A 26,044-nucleotide genomic window follows, 5' to 3' on the forward strand; every position below is an offset into this window, starting at 1 on the left:
TAATATGGTCTACACATCGGTATGAGGTTATTAAGTTGCTTAATTGGTTAAAGGTAAAATAATAAATAGTGTTGTTGAAAGGAGAGATCCTTGGGGTATGCCATTATGTAGGGGGAATATGTTGGAGTTGTGGTTACTAACTATTTATTGTAATCTTACGATTTGAAAGGAATGACTTTATGAAATTATACATTTTATCTCCAATGTCCCTTTTTTTAATTCTTGTAATACCGTATGAGCTCCAATTCTATCGAATGCTTTCTCAAAATCTAGACTGAGGACGGATAAGTGATTTTTGGTAGATATTGTGGTTGTAGCGTGGTGTTCAAAGTAAAGAAGTGGGACGCCAAGACCACTTTGAAAACCAAACTGGTTGGGGCTTATCAGTCCTTTTTGTTTTAAATACCACATGAGTCTCTTTGATATAATTTTTTCCAAAACTTTGGCAATGCAGGGTATCAAAGAAATAGGTTTGAAGTCTGAAATTGAGGCACTCGATTTGTTGGGTTTAGGGATGGGAATAATTGTAGCTTTTTTCCATTCTTGAGGTACAATACCCTGCTTTAATATGTTATTGTATAGGGTTATAAGTCTGATTTTTAAAGGATATGGAAGATTTTTTAGGAGGGGGTAGGAAATTTTCTATGATCCAGGGGTTTTTCCGGACATTTTGCTGATAGTAGAATCGAACTCTTCTAATGAAATGGGAAATTCTATGAATGTAGCTTCGGGGATGGGTTGTGGTATGTTTGGGAAATGATTTGATTAGAAAGTGTAATAAAATTGGGATAAAAGTTGAAATTTTTGGAGTTGTTTGACCATGTTTGTGCAAAGTTTTCTGCAATATGCTGCGGATCGTAAATGGGACCTACGGGAGATTGAATAAAATCAATTTTATTTTGTTTATGTCCTCCTGAAAGAGATTTGATGTCATTCAATATTTTTTTAGAGCTTGAAGTGGGTCTTATTTTAGCTGTTAGTTTTGCAAGGGCTATGCGTTTAGCAGACCTTAGTTCTCTTCTGAAGTTAGAGTTTGCTTTTTTGTATCTAAAATCAGTTGTTACGTTCTGTTTGAATTTAGACCAAAGAGCTTGTTTTGTATTTCTCAAGGCAGTTAATAGATTGGACCAATACGGTAGTTTGGCGGAAAATTTTTTTGTGCTAGTTTGGGGAGATATGTGCAGCGGATCGAATAATCCTTTTTATTTTTGATGCTTCTGCGTTTATGCTTTCTAATATTATTTCAGCACTTGTTGATGTGTTGAGCAGGGAGCAATATTTTAACCAATCAGCTTTATCTGTAAGAAATTTTGATCTCAGCTTAATGATGTATTGCATCGGTGTGATGTGGGTAGTTATGATAGGAAAGTGGTCGCTATTGTGAAGGTCTTCTAGAGTATAAGAACAGAGTTTATGGGCTATGGAAGCTGAACAAAAAGCGATGTCTATATGAGTGAAAGTTTTGTGGGAGGAAAAGTGAGTTGGTGATCTATCATTAAGAACAAATAACTTTTTTGAGAGAATAACATCTTCCATTATTTTGCCTCTCCCATTTGAGAAGGTATATCCCCATAGGGGGCTCCAAGCATTAAAATCTCCAATGATTATTGTGGGTGCAGGAACAGCGTTAATGACACCTATAAATTCTCCTGCAGTAAACTTTTGATTCGGAGGGATGTGCTACATGTGACTATGGAGAATTTGAAACCGATGTTAATTTCTATTGCAATGGCGGAAATGTTGGAAAAGACTGGGATACGTTTGTGTTTTATATATTTTTTGATAAACAGGGCAATGCCTTGTTTAGCTGATTTGTTTTGTGGTAGATTATGGAAATAACCAATGTATTTGTGAGGAGTATATGCCATTTTATTTGCTGGGAGGTGAGTTTTTTGTAATACAATTACGTATGGTGAGAATTCATTTATGAGTATATTTAAATCTGGATAATTGTTAAATCGACCTTTCAAATTCCACTGGAGAATTCTCATAGTCTATTTTGTGATGGGGGTTGTGTGGGTAATGGGGCGGCGGGAGTGTTACTGAGTTGGGTGATGAAGTTTGAAATGAGTGAGGTTGTTGCGTTGTAGTCAAACGGTGTTACAGTTGAGTCTTCGACTGCACTTGTTGTTGGAAACGAATGAGTTGAATTTATTTGATTTATAGTGGTTGTTACATTTTCTTCGTTGTTTGTGCTGATTGTTTTAGAGTTGGAAGTTGTAGGTAAAGTATTAAAGGAGAGTGAGAGTTGCTCTTTTGTTTGAGTGTTTTGTTGATTGTTTGTGGGAGTTATGTTTGTCGGGTTGTTAATAACGTTAGCGAATGAAGGAGATGAAGAATTGAAAACAGGTGGTATTTGTGCTTTATGGATATTTACTGCTTCGCGGAAAGAGCATTTATTGTCTGTTTGAATTGTTATTATATTCTTTATTTGAGTGAACTTTGGACACAGTTTACTTGAGGCTGGGTGATCAGCAGAACAGTTTGCACAGAGAGTGCGAGTACAGGGTAAGGGATTGTGGGTTGGTAATGCACATGTATCGCAAATAACGACCTTATTGCAGCGTTTTTTTGTGTGACCAAATAATTGGCAGTTTTTGCATCTCATAGGATTTGGAGAGTATGGTCTTACCTTTGTTGTATACCATGAAACATCAATTTTTTCCGGTAGGGAGTAGCGATCGAAAGTTAGGAGGACTACACCACTTGGAGTTGGTTGGCTATTTATGTATTTCGGAAATTTATGAATTGATATGACACTGTTCTTTCAAGTTTTCGATTATTTCATTCTCTGGAATATCGTTTAGGCACGGAACGTAAATATTACCTTTGCATGAGTTTAGATTTTTGTGGAGCTCAATTTTTACACTGAAAATCCCAACGAGTTGCTTTGTTTTAGTGAATTTTCTTGTGCTACTGCTATTTTTAACTAGGAGTAGCATATTACCGTCCCTTAGTTGACTGATTTTTACTATTTCAGAGCTAATATGTTTCAGGGCTTTGTGAACGGCGAAGCAGGAAAATTTATTCAACGGCTTATTTGCATCACTTGAACTTACCACCATATATTTAGGACTGTCTTTAATTGTTGTTGGTAGAGTAGGAAATAATTCTTCATTCGATATAGGGTTGGCTTTTTTTTTCTTTTTGGTTGAGGGCTAGAAGATAATAGGGCGAATCTATTATTTTCTAGAGCGGTCCCCCAAGGGGACATGTTTTCACAATTTGATTTAATTAATAGGAGTCAGTAAATAAGAGCAGGCTTATTGAAAATGCGAAAATGTAGCTTGCACTAGCGAAATTGATTAACACAACGAAATTACTGATACCACAACCGTATGCGTCGAGTGACAGTCGGAGACTGACATTTGTATTTGTACAAAAACTCACCTTATAGGCCACTCACACTTTTAATTAAAAGGAAACGCACCAATTTCAAGATCGTTATAAAATTTATTTTCTGCGAATTTCACTTCACAATTATTATAATGAAATTAGTTGGAAAACAATAGTTCAAAACTTTAAATGTATATATTATATAAAGAAGCTCCAAGTTAATGATGAGTAGAAAACAGTCGGTATAAAAACGTGAAATATATATATATTATATATATATATCCAATAATGAACGTTGTTATAAAATTAGTTTAATATAAGGTGAAAACTTTAAATATTTAAATGCGGGTAGCGGAAGGGAACCGGGATGCTGCGATAAGCGAAGAGCGATGCTGCTTGGACGACGTCGTATCAACGAAAGGTGCGCGACCTGCTTTCTCTATTCCTTTTGTTCTAATTAGATTGCAGTAAGTCATCGCGTTTGGGTGCATGTGCGTGTATGTGTATTAATGTGTGGTGTTCTCTCGCGTGATGAGGTGAATAATCGATTCGGTGTGATAAATTGAGGCAGATGTGATGCGACGTCGCTACTCATTTAGCCATCCCGGCCCCCCTAGGCGAGTATTTAGCCTAGAAGCCGCTGTAGCTGCTGGAGCGTTGCTACAACGCTGCTGAGACCTGTTGACCGGCGGGATTGCGGCCTAAGCTGATGGCGTCGTGTTGATGTTGCCCGGTTTTGGCGCCAAGGACGGGATTCTGCTGCAGAGGGTCCGCGGCGGCGGTATGCCGTCACAGGAGTCCTTTGAGAACGCCTGACGTTACCACTGGTGCGAGGAGCCGGTGGGCGCCCGGAGTCGCGTCTGGTAGTGCGGTGCAGCAGCGTATGATGAGCCCGCACACAGATTTGGCAACGATTATGTGATGGGCACTCCTGAGTTGCGTGGGAAGTTGCCAGACAATTCAGGCAATACCCGTGCTACTGTGCCACCTGCTGGCGTTGCATCGGCGGCATGCCTTTGAATATACCGCAGTGCGATAGCCGATGAGGGCGGCGGCATAGTGGACAACGAATTGGTTGCAGATCCGCTGGTACTACTGGCGTGCTTTGACCCGGAGCCGTTGTCGCGGTGGAGCCTGTCGTAGTTCGAGGCGCTGCCGGTGCAGTGTTGGTCCAGGGTGCTGCTATTGGGCCAGCTTCAGACCGAGGGGCGGAAACTGCCGAACGCATGGTTGGCGTTGATGATGATGCCATATCCACGTCCATATTACTCTGTGAGAGAAATGATGATATTAGAAATGTATTGTGAAATTTACAATAATATGGACTTTTGTGCCACGATATGTGGCATGAATAGGATGTAATTTTTTTATCAGACATTTATGTTAAGTTTTTGTGTCATTTATGTTATTCGAGGTTTCGATTTGGTAAGCGGTTTATATGTTTTATCGATTTATTGATTTATTAACATTGCGGTTTCGGTTTTACGTTTCTTTATCTTCGGCGGTTGGTAGAAAGCATAATTTGACGAGCGGTCTGGTTAGCGTTCCGGTTTGAGTGCGGAGATCAACTACTCGAACATGACCGTCGGAACCGTAATGAAGTTGTTTTATGCGAGTCGCCATTCCGTAGGAGGGAGACAATCATCTTGTATAAGGACGCAGTCTCCAAGCTTTGGTGCCTTTTCTTGAGTTTTCCACCGGTATCTCTTGTGAATGTCCTTTATGTAGTCTTCCTTCCATCGGCGGCTGAAATCATGATGGAGGATTTTAATTCGCTCCCATCTGTTCAATAAGGATAGCGACTCCACGCCTGGCTCAAGTATGGCCAGAATGGGTGCTCCTTTTAGAAAATGCCCTGGGGTTAAGGCTGTGAAGTCGGAGGGATCTTGCGAGAGTGGTGAGATAGGTCTAGAGTTTAGTACGGCTTCGATACGAGTGAGTTATGTAGTAAACTCCTCATAATTGAATTTATGGTTACCAGCCGTTTTCTTTAAATGGGACTTAAAGCTCTTTACTGCTGATTCCCAGAGTCCGCCCATGTGTGGAGAACAGGGGAGTATGAATTGCCAATCGATCCCTTGGGTTGCATATTTTCTGACAATTTCGGGTGATACTTCTTTCATGAATTGTAAAAACTCCTTTTCCGTGGCTCTTTGAGCTCCGACAAAGTTTTTTCCATTGTCGCTCATAATTTTTAAAGGAAATCCGCGTCGTCCGACAAAGCGTGCAAATGCTGCAAGAAAAGCCGCAGTAGTCAGATCCGAAGAAAGCTCGAGGTGTACTGCCTGTGTTGTGAAACATAAAAAGGCAGCCACATACCCTTTTCTAAATGAAGAAGACCTTAACATGGAGACCTTTATGTGGAAAGATCCAGCAAAATTAACCCCAGTGTTGGTAAAGGGTAGAGCATAGCTGCAGCGTTCTGGTGGTTGAGCTGCAATGATGTGCGTACGCATCTTGTGTTTGTACATAGTACTCTGTTTACACATGAAAATGGTTCTTTTAATTTGTGGCTTTAGTCGCGGCATATAGAACTCTTGTGGGACCATTTGTTGCATCAAGCGATGCTCACCATGCAGTGTAAGCTGGTGGAGATATATTAGAAATAAGTAGGCAAAACGGGATTTCTCTGGGATAATGATGGGATGTCGTTCATTGTAACTAAGGCTGGAGTTGGCTAGTCTTCCATTTGCCCGTAATAATCCCTTAGCGTCCAGGTTGAACACGAGAAGTGAGCTTCCCTTTTCGAGAGGTCGCTTTTCAAGCAACTTTGATTTCTCTTTGCTGAAAAAGCGAGTTTGTGTATACAAGATTAGACTGACCTTGGCATGTTGCAAGTCGGAATATGTTAGTTGTATGTCAGGATCGTTTGATATCCTTTTCACCTTTTGTTTAAGTTTATGGATGAATTTGTGCATATAAGCGACTACCCTTAGTGCTCGAGGAAATGAGGAAAATCTTTGGAGAATATCATCCTCTTCTGGAGTGATATGAAAATTATCTATTTTCCGACTTTCCGGAGTTATGATATTCCGAGCAGGAGACTTTGGCCAGAATTCTTGTGATTCTGTTAGCCATGGGACCGTTCCACCAGAGTGTAGAGCTGGTGAGGTGAAGTGGTTTGCAACCTCTTGTCCCCAGATCCGCTGGGTTATCTGCACTTGCAACATGTTGCCATTTTGCTGAGCCAACTAAGTCTAAGATTTGTGACATGCGATTCGATACATATGTATGTCTTCCAAGTATAGGGTGGTTTTTCCAACCATGCTAGAACTATTTCTGAGTCTGACCAGAGATACATTTTGTGATCGTTTAATTTTAGATGGGTTTGAACTATCGAAATTAATTTTGCTAACAGAAGAGCACCATTTAGTTCAAGCCGTGGCAGGCTTAATGTCTTCAAAGGTGCAACTTTGGCTTTGGCTACCAAAAGATGTGAAGTTATTTTGCTATCATACTGAGTGCGTATGTAGACTGTTGCACAATAAGCCTTTTCAGAGGCGTCATAGAAACCGTGTAATTCTGCGTTAATGTTAGGGGTGAAATTTACCCATCGAGGGATTCGAATTTCTGATATATTATGTAGGTTGTTAGCAAATTGAACCCATTTTGTTAATCGTACAGGTTTTACCTGTTCATCCCATTCAGTGCCATCTTGCCACAATTCTTGAATAAGAATTTTAGCTTGAATCATTATTGGCGAAAGCCATCCTTCGGGGTCGAACAGTTTTGCCACCGAGGAATGGTTTGTCGTTTTGTAATGGCGGACATTGCAGATATTGACTCAATTGTATATGAGAATTGATCTGTTATCGCATTCCATTGAATCCCTAGTGTTTTTGTTGTACTAGCTTTTTCGAATTTAAGGAAGTCAGTATCTAATAAGTCTTCCTTTCTTATGTCTTTGATTATTTCGGGATGATTTGAGGTTATTTTCTTTAGGGGAAATCCTGCTGAATATAGTGCTTTGATCACTTGAGATAATGATTCGCACGCTATTGGTATACTGTGGCTACCTGATAAAATGTCATCCACATATGTTTGTGTTTGCAACACAGAAGTTGCTAAAGGTAAATTTGTTTCACAAGTTTTTGCAACTTCATGTAACGTCCTAATGGCTAAATAGGGTGCGCAGTTGATGCCAAAGGTAACTGTTTTAAGTTTGTAGTTGCTTATTGGACTATTAATTGAATTGCGGAAGACTATGCGCTGGAAATCCTGGTCATCTTCATGCACCAGAATTTGCCTATACATTTTCTCAACATCCCCGTTATAAACGTATTTAAACATGCGCCAATTTAGTATTAGCAACATGAGATCAGGTTGTAATGTTGGCCCTGTGTATAATACATCATTGAGTGATTTGCCTGAGCTCGTACACTTTGAAGCATTGAACACCACTCGTACTTTTGTTGTGATTTTTTCTGGTCTTATTACCCCATGATGTGGAAGGTAAAAAGATAAATATCTGCCTTTGGATATCTTTTCATATGGTACAGTTTCTTCCATATGATTGAGGTCAAGATATTCCTTCATCACATTATAATATGCTGATTTTAGCTCATTTTTCTTCGCCAGGCTTTTTTCCATGCTTAGGAATTGCTGGACTGCTGAGATTCTAGAGTGGCCTAGAGCTATAGTTTCTGGAAAGGTGGATTTGAATGGCAGTCGCACAACATAACGACCCTTTCGTTTTTTGTTGTTGTGGACTGGTAATAGGCTTCGCATGCCTGGTCTTCTTCTGAAAGTTTGGTAATCTGGGGTATTTCTTCCACTTCCCAGATTTTTTTAAGTTCATTATTTAAGTATTCGTTTGTTATATCTTCCACTTGTGTTGTGAAAGAATTTATTTTTTCAGTGACTTGGCCACTTATAATCCACCCAAATATTATATTTTGGGCTAACAATTTATTGGAGATTTTCTCTATACCTTGAAGAATTATTTGAGGTATTAAGTCACTGCCTAATAATATGTCGATTTGTGATGGGGTATGACAGTTGGGATCTGCTAACTTGAGATGTGAGCATTTTTCCCAGTGTATTTTATTTACTTCATAGCTTGGAAGCAAATTTGTAAGTTGCTGTAGAACGATGGCTTGTGCATCTATTCGTATATCCGCAGTTGGAGAAACTATGGTGATTGGGCATATTTTATTAGAATTTTGAATAATTCTTCCGCCCATTCCCGAAATTAGAAAATTGGAATGTTTTATTGGAAATTTTAGCCGATTTTGAACCTTTGATGATATGAAGGATCGTTGAGAGCCTTGATCTATTAACGCTCTTAGTTTGAATAAATCACCTTCATGTTCAATGGTGATGACCGCAGTGGGTTAAAGAATTTTGCTTTCATTTTCTGAATGAAGCGCTTGAATTTTTGCTGCTTTAGAGCAACATGTTTGTTCCTTCCTTTTTTCGGGATTTGAGGTTTCGTGATTACTTGATGTAGTTGTAGCGACTAACCCCGTGGTTTTTTGAAATGGATTTTGCTTCATATTTTGAAAATTGGTAACATGAAGCAATGAGTGATGTCTTCGTTGACAGTATACACAATTGAATTTGCTTTCACAGTCTTTTGTCATATGAGAATTCGACAGACAGTTTACGCAAAGTTTGTGTTGACGGACTAGATTGTTTCTATCTGAAACGGATAATTTTTTGAATCTCTCGCAAGATCTTAATTTATGACCTCCCTTACAGAGTTCACACAATGATTGCCATTGACTACTTTGATTTGACACGAATGTGAGACTTTTATTGACGTGTCTATTATATTGTATGTTATTACTGGCTTGGAGTTTGAACTTGACTTTTTACTTGACTAATTTTGATGACTTTTTGGCTTTATAGTTTTTTTTGTCTATTCGCTCAGTATTGAGCAGTGAGGAATGTTTTCATCTGTTGCCAGGTGGGCATTATTTTCCATTCCACTAGTGATTGTTCCCATCGTAGTAACGCAGCATCAGGCAGTGTTTCTGCGCAAATGGTTACTATAATAGGGTCCCACGATTCTGTGGATACATTTTGTGTTTTTAACACTGATAGACAATTTGTCACTGTGGAGTGTAAGTTTTGAAATTCCTGGCTAGTTTCTTGTTGTATTTTTGGCAAATGCAATAAAGTTTTTATTGGGTTTTCTATCATAACCCTTTCATTTTCGTACCTTTCAACAAGTGCTTTCCAAGCCAGTTTAAAATGTTCGTCATTTAAAGCAAATTGCTTGACGATACTGCCTGCTTCCCCTTTTGTTTTATACCTGAGATGGTATAGCTTTTGTGCTTGTGAAAGTTTAGGATGGTTTATATAAACAGCAGTGAACATGTCCCGGAAGGACGGCCACTGGTCATAACATCTATTGAAAACTTCAGTATCACAAGCTGGTACCTTTAGGTACATGCCTTTATCTAGGTCTTCTTTTTGTGTTGTAACTACTCTGGGAGGGGGAGTAGTGGCTCTACTTGGCCTTACTAAACTTATTTGTTCAGTTATCATTCCCTTTGTCAACTCGTACTGATCTCAGCAGTTATCACACTTGGCTGTCGCCGAAGCTTTTGTGTTTTCTGAGAGTTCTGCGTCGTCAGTATCTAGTGCTGTATCGTACGCTGCCAGAAGCCGTGCCCATTAGACCTGGCGCAGCTTATATGAGATTTTTTTTTTTTGGAATTTTAAGTACCGGGATTGGTCAAATATGCGATTCGATGTAATAATTCATGTGGTAAATTTTTAACTCGATCAGAGTGTGCCAACCTGTGCCATAATGAGGTCAAAGGTCAAAATATAGAAAAACACTTGGTTTTTTTACTGTTATCTGTTTATTTATTATATATAGAATGTAATGACCTCATTTTTTCTCAATATTTTGCACAATAATTTTTTCTATATGTCCAATGATAAGAAAATTTATAAATATTAGAAAAGAGTAAATTAGTAAAAATTCCATTGAACTGAGGCGGGCCACTGCCTACACAAATTATCTGCACAATACTGTTGTTGGAATTGAGTGGAATTGCGTTCACTGAGTTCACAACAACAAATTACTCGAATGTAATGTAGTCAGTGGCCCGCCTAACGGTAAATTCATACATTACGGTTCACATACGCCAATGTTGATAATTAGACAGACTGAGACGTGCAAATAGAGCTTTTAATATTTTGTCATTGCAAAATTGACTGTGGTTAAGAAAGGGTCTTTATTAAAATAATTAAAAATAGTAAAAGTTATACTGCAATATGGTGATGGCTGTAAATAATTTTGTTACACTTAGATCTGCTGACGCAAACGTATATTTGATAGGAAAATGTGAAAAAAATATACTTGGAAGCAAGTTATCGTCAAAACTACAAGTGCTTAAATGTTTTTTTTACTATGTGCGGTGTGAAAAGAAAACAATTAAGAAAAGTGCTAAATTGGCTTCGAAGGAAATATTGCCTTTTTGGGAAAGAGCACGTATTCCAACGTTAAACAAAAGAACTTGTGACGATAAATTGGTGAAATTATATGATGAGTGGAGAACAGTACAGAAATTTTGTACATCTTCGTTTCCTAGTTCTCGTAAAAAGGAAAATGATTTCAATGATAATTTGAACAATTTATTCGATATTGCACATGCTGATGCTTTAGAAATGATAGCTATTCCTAAGGACCGAGACTTTTTAATTAAACAAAGAGAGCCAGGTCGTGTTGAGAGCATGATTTCTATAGATCAATGTCTCGCAAATAAAGAAAAACGGAAGGCGCAAAGGTTAGAAGAAGAAAATCGACGCAAAGCAAAGTATCAAAGATTGGAAAGCACTCAAGGTATTTATTTAATTCTGCTGAAACAAATAATATGTAAGTTTCTCTTTCAACTTCTTTTTTTTTAGAGTTGAGTTTAGACTATGATGTAAGTGACGAAAGTAAATGTGAGTCTGAAAAATCTGTAGAACAGTTGAGGATCGTATCAAACACCAACGAGCTGAAAAAAAACGTGGTAAAAAAAGCTTCATAGATGATAGAATGCATGCTTGCATGGATGCTGGCAATATGTCAACCCCACTCGCAATTCATTTTATTATTGCAACAGCTAAAGCTTTGGGTCACAATATTGAAGATCGGGTTATTAATTGTACAAGTTTGAGAAAACAGCGCAAGGAATATCGTCGGCGTCATGGTACAGAAATTATTGAGAATTTCAAGGTATAAAAGTTAGTTTTGGATTTGTTATGAATACTTCTCAGAGCGAAAATTTTTCAGATCCCTGATACATTTGTGTTACACTGGGACGGTAAACTACTTCCTGCAATGACTGGAAAGGAAAAAGTAGAACGCCTAGCTATTGTTTTAACGGCAGATAATATAGAAAAATTAATTTCCATCCCAATTATTGGATGTGGAACTGGTGAAGCAATCGCCCAGTCCATATATAATTACTTAGAAAAAATGAATATGATAAATTCGGTGGAAATGGTATGCTTTGACACGACAGCTACAAACACTGGTAAACGTAACGGGGCTGGAATGTTGCTGGAACAAAAATTGAAACGTAGCTTGTTGTGGTTGCCATGCAGGCATCATATTGCAGAAATCATACTACGAGCTGTATTTGAAATATATTTTGGAAAATCTTGTGGCCCGGAAGCTGCCATATTTGAACGTTTTTCGCGGGAATGGAACACTTTCAATTTAAAAGATTTTTCAATTGGTATCATGGATGAAGAAGTGCGACGTGCTATAAATGCAGAGGAATGTGATTACAAAGAGCTATTGCAACTCATGTTTATTTTCTTAGGTGGCAGCATTCCGAACTTTTCCTTTCGTGCACCTGGCGCGACGTCACATGCCAGGTTTATGTCAAAAGCGATATATGCCTTAAAAATGTTTGCTTTGCAAAAACAATTTAAAATGTCTTCCAGCCATTTGAATGGATTCCGCAATGTGTGTATTTTCCTGGTGCATCTTTATATTTCGTATTGGTTTCGATCTACTAATGCAGTCGAAGCACCAAATTTGGATTTGCAGCTGATAAAAAACATTGCCGGTTATTACGACCCAAAAATATCTCTAGCCTTATTAGATAAAATGAAAAACCACTTATGGTATCTGTCCGAGGAAGCCGTTGGTCTCGCCTTTTTCGATTCTAATGTGGACTTAAATGTGAAAAGAAAGATGGTTGAAGCACTAGCATTAGAAAAAGAGTTTGAAAGCAATGACGACAATGGCGTTTATCTGCGTAAAAATGTAAATGCCAGCATTGAAGAAATGAAAGCATTCATAAGTAAAGATTTAAGTTGTTTTGTAACGCAAAGAACTAGAAATATCTTTTCACGATTGGAAATAGACGTAAAATTTTTCAACTTAGATCCTTCAAACTGGTGCGAAAATGCAGAATATTTAAAAGGTGTTCAAATCCTCAAAAACGTCACTGCTGTTAATGATTCTGCTGAGAGGAAAGTAAAACTAATAACAGATTTTAACCGGTCTTTAACTCATAGCGAAGAAGATAAACAATACTTGCTTCATATTGTCGAGAACTACAGGCAAAAGTTCCTTCATATACTAAAACTTCGCTTTTGTAATATTCTTGAGACATATATTAATGATTGAAATGCAAATTGTGGAAAAATTGCGTCATTTTATTTTTTCTTTAATAAATAAACAAATAACAGTAAAAAAACCAAGAGTTTTTCTATATTTTGAACTTTGACTTCATTATGGCACAGGTTGGCACACTCTGATTGAGTTAAAAATTTACCACATGAATTATTACATCGAATCGCATATTTGACCAATCCCCGTTCTCAAAATTCCAAAAAAAAAAAATAACGCCAGGTCTAGTGCCCATAGGTTGTTAACACTTTCTAATTTTATATTTAAAACTGATTCCGTAATGTCAGTAATAGGGGAAGCTTGAAACCGTGTGCAATATCTTATAAAGCTACATATCACTTTCAGTGATAAATTTCGATATTATATGATCTTTTGATCTCTTTTGCTTTGTTTTTTGATAAATACCGAAAACCGAAAACTCTTTTAAGTAAATAAGAGTTGTTATTCCCGTAAATTTACTAAAATACGCAATAACCGCACTATTGTATTTAAATAGTTGCGATTTTATATTTATTTTTATATATTTTATATTACGGATTTATCCGCGTGTCCTTGTATATAAGTACTCGTACAGACGGTATACGAGGTCAATAACCTTTGTACATATGATGTGCTAAATTTCAATAAATATTTAATCCCGCTAGTTTTTGTAATACAAAGAACAAGGAGATATTGTTAAATAATATTTGCCTATATGGGCTTAGAGTACGTACTATATAAGTATGTACTAATATATTTGTCGTTAATAAGATTTTATTATTTTTTAATTTTTTTGTTTTTTTTTTTAATTCCGCACCGCTTATTATTTGTAATTAAGGTGTTATCGCAGCTTTTAATAATTTAAGATTTGTTATAGTTTTTATGTTTCGGATATACCCCCTAAATTAGGGTATGTAGCGTATGCAAAAAGGATGCCGAATATATGTATACAGTACGTATATCATATAAGTATATACATATGTACTTATATTTGCGCGATCAGAATTTAGCGCGAAAAGAAAATGAACAATGTGCAGGTCATTAACCTCTGCACTTGCGGATTACCAGGTATATGCTTCAATATATTAATATTAATTTGAATGTTTGTTTGTATTTGTTAGTAAGTACTAATTTATGTTTGTTGCATTTATGTATTTTATGTATGATATGGATAAGAGCATATGTAAATATGTATGTTTGTTTTTATTCTCGCTCGTGGAAATTGTGCTTTTTATGCCTTTCGCTTACCTATTTTATGCAATCCTGCTTACTGTTTGAAGAAACAGAAGGGGTATTGCTGGGAAGATTTGCAAGTAAATACTTGAATATAATTTGTTTGTTTTCTGTTGTAGTGGGTGTGTTTGTATACACAAGGGTAAGATTAGAAGGCAGTAAATGATTTCCTTTGGTATTTATAAAAATATATGGATGATATATTTTTTCAACTGTATTTTGTTTCCGTTTAGAAATTGTTCAAACGGATTATATACATAGGTTTTATATTTGATAAAACCGTATGATATCATACATATTTACATATGTGCATAAAAAATGGAAACGACTTACTTTGTCTCGCCTCAAGGGAGTTTTGGGGAGAATATAGTACATATATGTATGTATTTATATAATTTTGGGAATATTATCCGCTTTCGTTTCAGTTTTCTCCTGTGTTTAGTCCTATTTCCTCCTGTGTTTGATGTTCCTTTCCTAATTTTCTCCTTTGTTTAGTGTCCTCTTGCTCCCGTTTCCTCCTTTGTAGAGTATGAATGCATGTAGGTATGCGTTCGTTGTTATGTTGGTTTTTGTTTTCTTATTAGATTGCGCCTGATTTAAGTTATAATTTTGCTTTTTTTTTTTTGTTAGACCGCGCCCGATTTGTTTTATAATTATTAGTATTTTTATAGTTAGAGCGCGCCCGATTTATGGTTTTATGAATTTTTAATATTTATATTTATTATTAATAAAATTTTTTTTTCTCAGCACCGTATTCTTAAAATGTTAGTTTATTTATTATTATTATTTTTTTGTTGTTGTTTTATATGTGTGCACTATTCCCACTGTATAACTCTTATAAATTTTGTAAAATTTTGTTTCTTTATTTTATTTATTTATGGTTTTTCAAAAACTTACTAATATTCAATTTTTATCTATATATATAAAACTAAGTGGCAAAACTTCCTGTTGGCGTTCTCCTCTTAGACCGCTTGCCCGATTTCAATGACATTTTCAGGGGTGATTGGGGTCTGTTTGGAGGGTGCACATAAGAAATTCAATGTGTGTATCATTGCACGTTTTGCAAAAAAAAAAAAAAAATTATGCATCCCGCCTATACAAATTCTCATGAAGTAATGTTTTGCCGCAAGATTGACAGTCCTGTCAAATGCCTTTTACTAATAAAATGGAACAACTGGCGGATGTTTACAATTAATAAAAAAAAAACATTGACATCGCACGTTGATCGTTTTTGCCTGTCATTCGTTCTTTCTATGGATGACTGTCAAGCTAACAAGACATACAGAACGTAAGTGTTCCGAATGCACTGAGTGTATAAAAAAAATGTTTCAACATTATGTGTATTTTTCTCAGATTTCAACGTGATTAACATTTTGCGTACAACACAAAGCAAGTGAGTATTGTTATTGTTTCGTAAGTGTTTCCATGCGGTTTGCAAATACACTGTTTGTGGGTCTTATTGCATATACGTGTGTGGGTAAAATACATAGTTTAAGATGTAGTTTTAGGTTAATTTTTCCATTTTTATTTATGTACTTCAAATATGCATACTCTAGAAAATGCCTCGACTACGCCAACGTAATACGGTTGGCAGGCATACGAGTGATTCACGTCGAATGTCAATATCAAGAAGAAATCAAAGCGAAGAGCGACGCGCTCAAATAAATGCCCGAGGTAGAGCGGTGTACAGAGAGCGGCGTGCACAGATTAGAGCTGAATTCGCTGACAATCAACGGCCAAGTTACCGTTTATTTCACTGCAGACAATGTACCACAGAGCGCAGCACGACCACCGGGGACAACACTAACTACCTTTTTCGAGTTGTGTTCCGAAATACCACAATATTTCACTTGGAATCCATCATCGAAAACATTTCAACGACGAAAGCAAGGGGAGCGTGTTGACGGTTATCCAAATGTCCGTAAAACCGATGCCATAGGACGCATTTACACCATCCATCGGAACAACGCCGAATGTTTCTATTTGCGTCTGCTATTAGTCAACGTGCGCGGACCAAGATCATTTGATGATTTGAAAACTGTTGACGGTCAGTTGTGTGCGAGGTATCGTGAAGTATGTCAGCGATTGCATTTGTTAGAAGATGATATACATTGGGACACCGCACTTCATGACGCATCACTCACATCTCTTCCAAAACAAATACGCGTACTATTCGCCATAATAATATCTACATGCCTTCCGTCAAATCCGCAAGAACTGTGGAATAAGTACAAAGACTGCATGACCGAGGACTTATTAATTTTGGCGCATAATCGAGCATCGGACGCAGACTTGCTATATACATTACAAATGTATAATGATGCTTTGATATTGGTTGAAGATCTGTGCCTTACAATTGCGAATAAGGCATTAACGCAACTTGGCATAGCTGCGCCCAATCGTTCAGCGATTGATATGCTTGACCATGAGCTTCAACGTGAACAACACGATTGCAATGAATTGCGTGCTTTCATACAAGCTAACATTACCAAATTGAATATTCAGCAGAAAAATGCTTATGATAAGATTATACGGTTTATGCGGTTTACAATAACGCCGGTGGATTCTACTTTCTGGATGCGTCCGGTGGTACAGGGAAAACGTTTCTGACCTCTTTGATTCTTGCTACTATGCGGTCACAGCAGAAAATTGCGCTGGCAATTGCTTCGTCAGGCATCGCTGCTACTCTACATAATGGCGGCCGAACAGCACATTATGCGTTGACGTGCAACATATCGAGGAATTCAGCAATGGTAAAAGTTTTGCGAGGAGCTGGAATAGTTCTATGGGATGAGTGCCCAATGGCTAACAAAAAGTAATTAGAAGCATTCAATAGAACAATGCAAGATTTACGCCAAAAGCAACAACTTTTATCCGGCGATTTTCGGCAAACTTTGCCAGTCATTCAACTCCTGCCGACGAAATAAACGCATGTTTAAAATCGTCAGTTTTGTGGAGACATGTTCAAAGGCTGACTCTTACCATCAACATGCGAGTCCAATGATCGATCCGCAGCGGCGTTTTCGAAGCAGTTGTTGGACATTGGCGAAGGCAAAATACCAATCGATGATACCGGTTTGATCACATTGCCGAACAACTTTTGTAGACTTTTACAATCGAAAGAAGAATTGATTGAAAGTGTATTTCCGAATATTGTTCAACACTATCAACGCAACGATTATTTAAGTGAACGCGCAAAAATTGGCACCGAAAAATGTACGGACATGCCGTTTGAATTTAAGCGCTTGCAGTTCCCAGTACGTCTTGCCTTTGCGATGACCATCTACAAATCGCAAGGGCAAACGTTTCAAGTGTGCGGCGTCAGTTTGGAAGAACCGTGCTTCTCCCACGGCCAATTGTTTGTCGAATGCTCGAGAGTGGGAACACCAAGGTGCTTATTCATTTACGCGCCAGGTGGAAAAACCAAAAATGTTGTATACCAATATGTTTTATAAATGGTTTATAAATAAGTAACAGTTTTACAACAAGAAATAAAACACTAAGTAAAACCCCTCAAGAGTTTTAATCGATTTAGGTGTAGCGAAGCGCATAGGGTAACAGCTAGTTATATTTGTTTTGTGGTGGCCTAGACGCAGCAATTTATTTTTGTAAATTTTTATTTTTTAATTATTTTGTAATTATATATGTATACGTATGTTTTTTGCACAGCACTTTATTTATATATTTATCTTTTTTTTTTTGTTTTTTCATATATATGCACTTTTTGTACCACAGTACTTGTACATGTGTATATGTATGAACTATATTTTATTTTCACTGTCTTGCTGTATCCAAAACCGGTTTTTGGCACATATGTTTGCTTTGTTGTTTGCTTTTTTTATTTAGTTTTGTCACTTATTGTTACCTTTTCGGTTTTTATTACCGCACTTTCACGCACGTTAAGATTTTTAGTAACTTTTTTTTTCGAAATCTTAATTTTTTTTTTCTGACTTTCTTTAGCCAGAGTGCCTTTCTTTATGGCTCACCTTATAGGCCACTCACACTTTAAGTGAAAGGAAAATACACCAATTTCAACATCGTTACAAAATTATTTTCTGCGAAATTCACGTCACAATTATTATAATGAAATTAGTTTGAAAACAATAGTTCAAAACTTTAAATGTATGTATTACATAAAAAAATGCTCCAAGGTAATGATAAGTAGAAAACCGCCGGTTTAAAAAACGTAAAATATATATATATTATATATATACATCCAATAATGAACGTTATAATAAAAATTAGTTAATATAAAGCGAAATACTTTAAATGTATGTATATAGGTGGGTAGCGAACGGGAACCGGGATGCTGCGAAAAGCGATGCTGCGTGATCGACGTCGTATCAACGAAAGGTGCGCGAGCTGCTTTCTCTATTACTTTTGTTCTAATTAGATTGCAGTGAGTCATCGCGTTTGGGTGCATGTGCGTGTATGTGTGTTAATGTGTGGTGTTCTCTCGCGTGATGAGGTGAATAGTCGATTCGATGTGATAAATTGATGCAGATGTGATGCGACGTCGCTACTCATTTAGCCAGTATTTAAGTTATCTAAAAAGTCTTTAACAGCTAACTGCAATGTGTGGGCAGCACATTTAACAGAAATAAAATTTTCGAATCTTACTTTGCACACAATACTTTCGTAGTTGTCTTCTATTTCACTATCACTTTCTTCGTCATCACTATGCAATGATAACAGCTCCACCGCTTTCACCATATTCCTGCCGTTATCAGTGGTTACTGCATAAACTTGCGCCTTATCTATATTGAAACTTTTCAAAACATTTTAAATTTTATTGGTTAAATATTGCGCAGTATGTTTCTGCTTCAATTCAAGCATGGCTAGTGTGAATATTTCAAGTTTATTGGATGTGATTATTTGCACATTTACACCCAAAATAGCCCGATCGTGGCGAGTAGCTGTATCCATTTTTAAGCAAAGTATTTTATTTTTTGTTAAATTTCTTATATTATTTTTTAAGTTATCACACTGATCTTTCAAATGGTGTAAAACATTTCTTGAGTTTATTTTTGGAGTGACAGTCGGAGACTGACATTTGTGTTTAAGTTATCTAAAAAGTCTTTAACAGCTAACTGCAATGTGTGGGCAGCACATTTAACAGAAATAAAATTTTCGAATCTTACTTTGCACACAATACTTTCGTAGTTGTCTTCTATTTCACTATCACTTTCTTCGTCATCACTATGCAATGATAACAGCTGCACCGCTTTCACCATATTCCTGCCGTTATCAGTGGTTACTGCATAAACTTGCGCCTTATCTATATTGAAACTTTTCAAAACATTTTAAATTTTATTGGTTAAATATTGCGCAGTATGTTTCTGCTTCAATTCAAGCATGGCTAGTGTGAATATTTCAAGTTTATTGGATGTGATTATTTGCACATTTACAACCAAAATAGCCCGATCGTGGCGAGTAGCTGTATCCATTTTTAAGCAAAGTATTTTATTTCTTGTTAAATTTCTTATATCATTTTTGAAGTTATCACACTGATCTTTCAAATGGTGTTAAACATTTCTTGAGTTTATTTTTGGAATATGTAGACCATCAAATACTCGTATTGGGTTTGTTAATGTATGAAATGGCTCACTATCAAAATGTGACAAGGGCACTGATTGTTTAGTTAACAAAGTGATGCAAGAATTAACAACTTCATTCACGGACATTTCAACGGTAAATTTAATTTTTTTTATCGTTTTTGCATGCTTCACTGGTTTCTATGCCCTTTGTCATCATATATATCACATTGGTCCGTTTGTAAATGTCTTTTCATATTAGTTAAACAGAGTGCACTATTTTTTTTTTTTACAAAGTTTACATTTTCCATTGGAGCCTTCAATAATATAAAAATCACGTATGAATACATTTCGTTTTCTTCCCATTATGAACTTATATCAAACTTTTACTTTTTTAAGTGCTCATCACAACTTCTCCCTCGCGATTGAATGCTATCATGTAATATGCAATATGCATTGAAACTAGCAAATTGAAAACAACAATAAGATTACGCTAATAATAAAAGGTGTACGCTTATAATAACAAGAACAAAAATGAAAGAACAAGTAATAGCGTTATTTTAAGTTCAGGGGCATAACATTTTGTTGTTATTATAACCGTACACCTTAGTTTTACTTAAAAGCTTAACAGAGATTAAGAAGCAAATTATGTCACAAATTTTGAATTGATTTTTATTATTGATTTAAAAATATAAAAATCAAGAATAATTCTTATTTTTTGATCTAAAAAAATAAAAATCAAAAATAACTTTTATTTTTGATCTAAAAAAATAAAAATCAAAAATAACTTTAATTTTTGATCTAAATATATAAAAATCAAAATTTAAAAATCTTACAATATTTCGCATATAGTTCACCTAAACATCATGATGGTGTAATCAAAAATTTTCTACGATGTTCCTTTATTTATGATTTTTTTTATTAAAAATTGTAAAATAACTCTTATTTCCGGTCCCTGAAAAAATCTCAAATAGTGCTTTGAAGTTCTGCAATATAGCTGACCTTAAGTCAATTCCCATTTTGTATCATTCATATTTTACAAGAAAATTACGCGACGCCCAGGTTTTTGTTTTCTGATTCACTAAATTATGACTTTATAAAAGAAGGCAAAATAAGAAGAGACGGTGGTAAATTCAAAGGCAGACTCAAGTCACGCGCTACTGGCGACACTGCAGAGGCCAATCACAATGATTACTGGAATGAAAAAGTGAAGTAAGAAGGTAGAGCGGAGAGGCAAAAAGGAAACATAAAGGGAAATAAGTGCAAAAATAAAGAATAATTATTTTTTCGTATGAAAATATGCACTTACAATATTTAACTTTTATGGTTTGAATATTTTTTATTGAAATAAGGATTTGATCCATGAACAGGCATGTAAAAATATATTTAGATTCTAATATATTAGTTTTTGCTCCGAAAATTATTTGCATAATTATGAAATTCGAAAATCAGAGTATTTTTAGTTGGGCATAATGAATTATAGTTCTCTCCCAATTAGCCCGAAATGAATGTCATTGAACTGAACTGTTCACCTTCAATTTTATTTTGTTTCAATTTTGTTTGCTAATACTATTTTCAATGATTGAGTCTTAAGATGGCTCCATCCATTGCATGCATTACACCTAACTGAGGTGAAGTTTGGATGAAGCCTTTTAGCGCAGGCGCAACTGAAAAATTCCTCCAGGCCCGGGTTGGAATCAAAGCCAGCACGAGGATACGGAGCAACCTTGCTGCATGGCGTTGCTCCAGTGCCGACAAACTTAAACTAATACTTACCGATCTAAACGGGGTTAGCACGGTCGAGAGAAATATTAAAACAATACGGCAGAGATGCTTCGAAATCCGTCTATGACATCATGATGTTGATTAATCGTGGGTTTACGCGTGTGAGCCCGAAAGTGAACAGCGGCCGACTGTATGGGTGTTTCAAGACGAGCCATGAGTGCTTGTTTTTTGGGAAAACTGACCATTTCGCAACCATACCCATAGAACAACGAATACCATTAAATTCTGAATTGTACGCAACTATTTTTTTGCAGACATCTTTAAGAAAATTAGGAAAACCAACCGACGAAGACGGATCTTTCTTCTCCACAACAATGCGAACTCTCACACATCGACCGAAACAACTGCATTTTTGAGCACTATAGTCCTGACTTGGCACCTAGTGACTTCTTTTTGTGCGAAGATACCTCAGTCAGAGTCGGAAAATTGTTTCGAAAATTGGTTCAAACGGATGCAAAAGTGGTATATTTTGAAAAATAATTAAACAACTTTCGACCATTAATATTTGTTTTTATACTCTCGCAACAAAGTTGCTAAGGAGAGTAACGGTTGTTTGTAAGTCCTAAAACTAAAAGCGTCAGATATAGGGTTATACATACCAAAGTGATCAGGGTGACGAGTAGAGTTGAAATCCGGATGTCTGTCTGTCCGTCCGTCCGTCCGTGCAAGCTGTAACTTGAGTAAAAATTGAGATATCATCATTAAGCTTGGTACACGTATTTCTTGGCTCCATAAGAAGGTTAAGTTCGAAGATGAGCAAAATCGGCCCACTGCCACGCCCACAAAATGGCGGAAACCGAAAACCTATAAAGTGTCATAACTAAGCCATAAATAAAGATATTAAAGAGAAATTTGGCACAAAGCTTCGAATTAAAAAGGGGCATATTTGGACGTAATTTTTTTTGGAAAAGTGGGCGTGGCCCCGCCCCTACTAAGTTTTTTGTACATATCTCGGAAACCACCATAGCTATGTCAACCAAACTCTATAGAGTCGTTTCCTTCAGGCATTTCCATATACAGTTCGAAAATGGAAGAAATCGGATAATAACCACGCCCACCTCCCATACAAAAGTTATGTTGAAAATCACTAAAAGTGCGTTAACCGACTAATAAAAAACGTCAGAAACACTAAATTTTACGGAAGAAATGGCAAAAGGAAGCTGCACCCAGAAATTTTTTAAAAAATTGAAAATGGGCGTGACGTCGCCCACTTATGGACCAAAAACTATATCTCAGGAACTACTCGATCGATTTCACTGAAATTCGGTATATAATATTTTCTTAACACCCTGATGACATGTACGAAATATGGGTGAAATCGGTTCACAACTACGCTTTCTTCCAATATAACGCTATTTTGAATTCCATCTGATGCCTTCTCTGTATAATACATATATACATTAGGAACCAATGATGATAGCGGAATAAAACTTTACACAAATACGGTATTTGAGCTGAGGTATCCCTTGCCGAAAAATTGTCATGATCGGACTATAACTTTTCAAGGTCCCTGATATCGAAAACGAAGAACTCAGTGCCTAACCTAACCTAACCTAATTTTTCACCGAAATTATCGGTAAATCTCTCAGAATTTAATTCTAATTAATTTTACAGCAAAATAAAAAAATATGTAAATGACGGATAATGAAATCACGATTATCACTTTATCATGCGAGAGTATAAAATGTTCGGTGACACCCGAACTTAGCCCTTCCTTACTTGTTGTTCTCTAATCCTGAAATATAAAAGTCAACTCTCGTATACACTAATATATAAAACAACGTGAATAGAAACAAGTAAGAAAGGGCTAAGTTCGGGTGTCACCGAACATTTTATACTCTCGCATGATAAAGTGATAATCGAGATTTCATTATCCGTCATTTACATATTTTTATACTCTCGCAACAAAGTTGCTAAGGAGAGTATTATAATTTTGTTCACATTACGGTTGATAATACCTATTTGATAATACCTATTTGAGCCTAAGTATTTTTCATAAGGCTTCATAGCTGCTTTTGCAGACTGTCGCCATGATGGATATCGAACCGACTCACCGGAAAACTCGTGTACAGTCTTCACAACATCGAGTCCAATATCGCATTGGATATTTGTATCTATCTCTATGTCCTCGTACCTCAAAACTTTTGGTGGAGCAACATTTAAATTCAACGCGTCAACATTAGCTTGAACCTGCCTAATCTGTTCAGATACGCGCTGTTCCAGCTGATTCGCTACAGCTGTAGTGATTTGAGTAACCAAATCGGTAATGGTTGCGGTTAACGACATTTTACACCTATTTTTTTCGCTTGTCACAAATGTTGTTTATTTTCACAAAATTTGGCAAAATTGGATCTTATTCCTAGCGTACAATTTCAATTCTCTTAGATACTAGTTATGCTTACATTAAGTACAGCTTCATGTCCCGTTGTGGAGTTGTTCACTTTTTTTTCTTGCCGATTGTCCTTTGGGACTATTTGTATTTACTTCTAACAAAGGAATGGAAATATTAATGGTTTTGGGACCATTTGTATTTACATTCTTATTGTTCTTATTTTTGCTGATAATGAAAAGTATTTGTACACAGGTGTGACTATCTACAACTAGTACTTATAACTATACATAAATATTTATGTTGTCTTAGCTGCACTTAGGTTGTAAACGATGTATCTGTAATATACATATGACCAAATACATGTGTACGTATAACTGTCTATAACTCGCTCTTCGCCTGCAACAAATGCAATTATCGTGCACACATAAGTTGTAGTTTTGTTGCTTGTTGGCACCGATTTCGCGTGAATTATTATCGAATTATTAGCGAAATCAATGACATACGGATGCCATCGTCATTTGTGTGTGTATGTATGCGTGCAATTGTGAAAATTATGCCTCGCAGTAATGCGCGAATGGAACGATTGAATATAAAAACGCTCAAACTAATGAAAAGTTGATCTACATATGCGCGGCTAATATGTTGTTTCTACGAAAAGCCTTTGAAATCGACAAGAGAACTGGGAATACAAAAAATCATGCATTCTCCTGTTTACTTTCTGTTTCTATTTACCTTAAGATGGTGGAATATAGAGTGTTTAAATTAAATAGGGCTCAAATCATACCTAACATTAAAAACTCGTGCTAAAAAAAAAAAAACAAATAAAAACTAAGAACTTTAAATATTTTTGTGTATACATTATTAAGAAACAGAAGCTTTCAGCTAAAATATTAAAGAAAATTTAAATTAAACATATTGAGAATCAAACCGAAAACAAAAATAATCATAATAAAATAATAATAACAGAAAAAAGGCTTCATTCTAATCCACATTAGTCTATTTGACTTTTCTTGGAGTCTCATTGACTTTCAAATGATCTTGGTCGCAAAGAGAAAAGGATTTACTACAATAAAAAGTAGTACGACTGAGAACGAAACTCTCTCTCGGCATAAATAAAAAAAACAACAAAAGTGGAATTAAAATTATTATGAAGTGAAAGAAATCGATGCGAAAACAAAAACAACGCAAGGGACGCAATAAAGAAACGAGAGTGTGTTGTGCTCAAAGCAATGCGTTGTATTATTATTACATTTGATGCAGTGCAAAGTTAAAAACTTTAAACTGCTGACTAAAGAAAGAACAAAATAAATGAACTTAAATGAAGAGTCAGAAAATTTTAATAAGTGTTTGAGTACATTAAATATTAACTAGGTAGCAAAACCAAACATGGCGGAAAACAGCCAAAAAGAAAACTTTTTATGCAAAACGTTAAATTTGTTCTGCCTCTTGATGGTAATCGCAAATATTTAGCTCTATATATCGAAAGCATTGACTCCATAATGCCTGAGGTAGTATCAACGCAATCGGCAGACCGAACATTTTATATCAATTATATTTTACAGCGTTTGCGCGGAGGACTGAATCGATTTAAAAAAAATTATTGAACTAATCCACACTGGCCGATTTCATAGGCCAAAAATAAAAAAATAAAAGTTTGAAATTTACCATGGTTTGTATCAAAGCTGTTTCTTAAAACACCAATAAAACCAATGGTATATACATTTTTGCTCTATCCCATTCGTAGGGGCTACCAAAAGCGAGAAAAGTGAGACAACAGAAACACGGGGACTGTGCAGTGAAAATAGCTTAAAAATTATCTCTCATAATATAAATTGCAATATAAAATGGTGCTCAATCCCCATAAATCGAAATGGGTATTGATAATAGAGGTATATATTATAACGGGTGATTTTTTTTGAGGTTAGGATTTTCATGCATTAGTATTTGACAGATCACGTGGGATTTCAGACATGGTGTCAAAGAGAAAGATGCTCAGTATGCTTTGACATTTCATCATGAATAGACTTACTAACGAGCAACGCTTGCAAATCATTGAATTTTATTACCAAAATCAGTGTTCGGTTCGAAATGTGTTTATCGACACATTTTGTTCAGCGATGAGGCTCATTTCTGGTTGAATGGCTACGTAAATAAGCAAAATTGCCGCATTTGGGGTGAAGAGCAACCAGAAGCCGTTCAAGAACTGCCCATGCATCCCGAAAAATGCACTGTTTGGTGTGGTTTGTACGCTGGTGGAAT

General features: G+C 36.2%; 1 protein-coding gene and 2 pseudogenes across 1 annotated transcript; 1 reads left to right on the forward strand and 2 right to left on the reverse strand.

Moving 5' to 3' along the window:
* Nucleotides 1-3,509: 3,509 nt before the first annotated feature.
* Nucleotides 3,510-5,342, reverse strand: LOC125777374 (uncharacterized; annotated as a pseudogene).
* Nucleotides 5,343-9,232: 3,890 nt separating this feature from the next.
* On the forward strand, nt 9,233-13,360 carry LOC125777353 (uncharacterized). The gene is made up of 2 exons (XM_049452109.1): nt 9,233-11,512; nt 11,570-13,360. The coding sequence occupies exons 1-2, from the start codon at nt 11,333-11,335 to the stop codon at nt 12,917-12,919; spliced, it is 1,530 nt and encodes a 509-aa protein (XP_049308066.1). The 5' UTR covers nt 9,233-11,332; the 3' UTR covers nt 12,920-13,360.
* A 5,301-nt stretch (nt 13,361-18,661) lies between these two features.
* On the reverse strand, nt 18,662-23,739 carry LOC125777568 (uncharacterized; annotated as a pseudogene).
* Nucleotides 23,740-26,044: the final 2,305 nt, after the last annotated feature.

Source organism: Bactrocera dorsalis, chromosome 3, assembly GCF_023373825.1.
Source record: "Bactrocera dorsalis isolate Fly_Bdor chromosome 3, ASM2337382v1, whole genome shotgun sequence".
Taxonomy (NCBI): domain Eukaryota; kingdom Metazoa; phylum Arthropoda; class Insecta; order Diptera; family Tephritidae; genus Bactrocera; species Bactrocera dorsalis.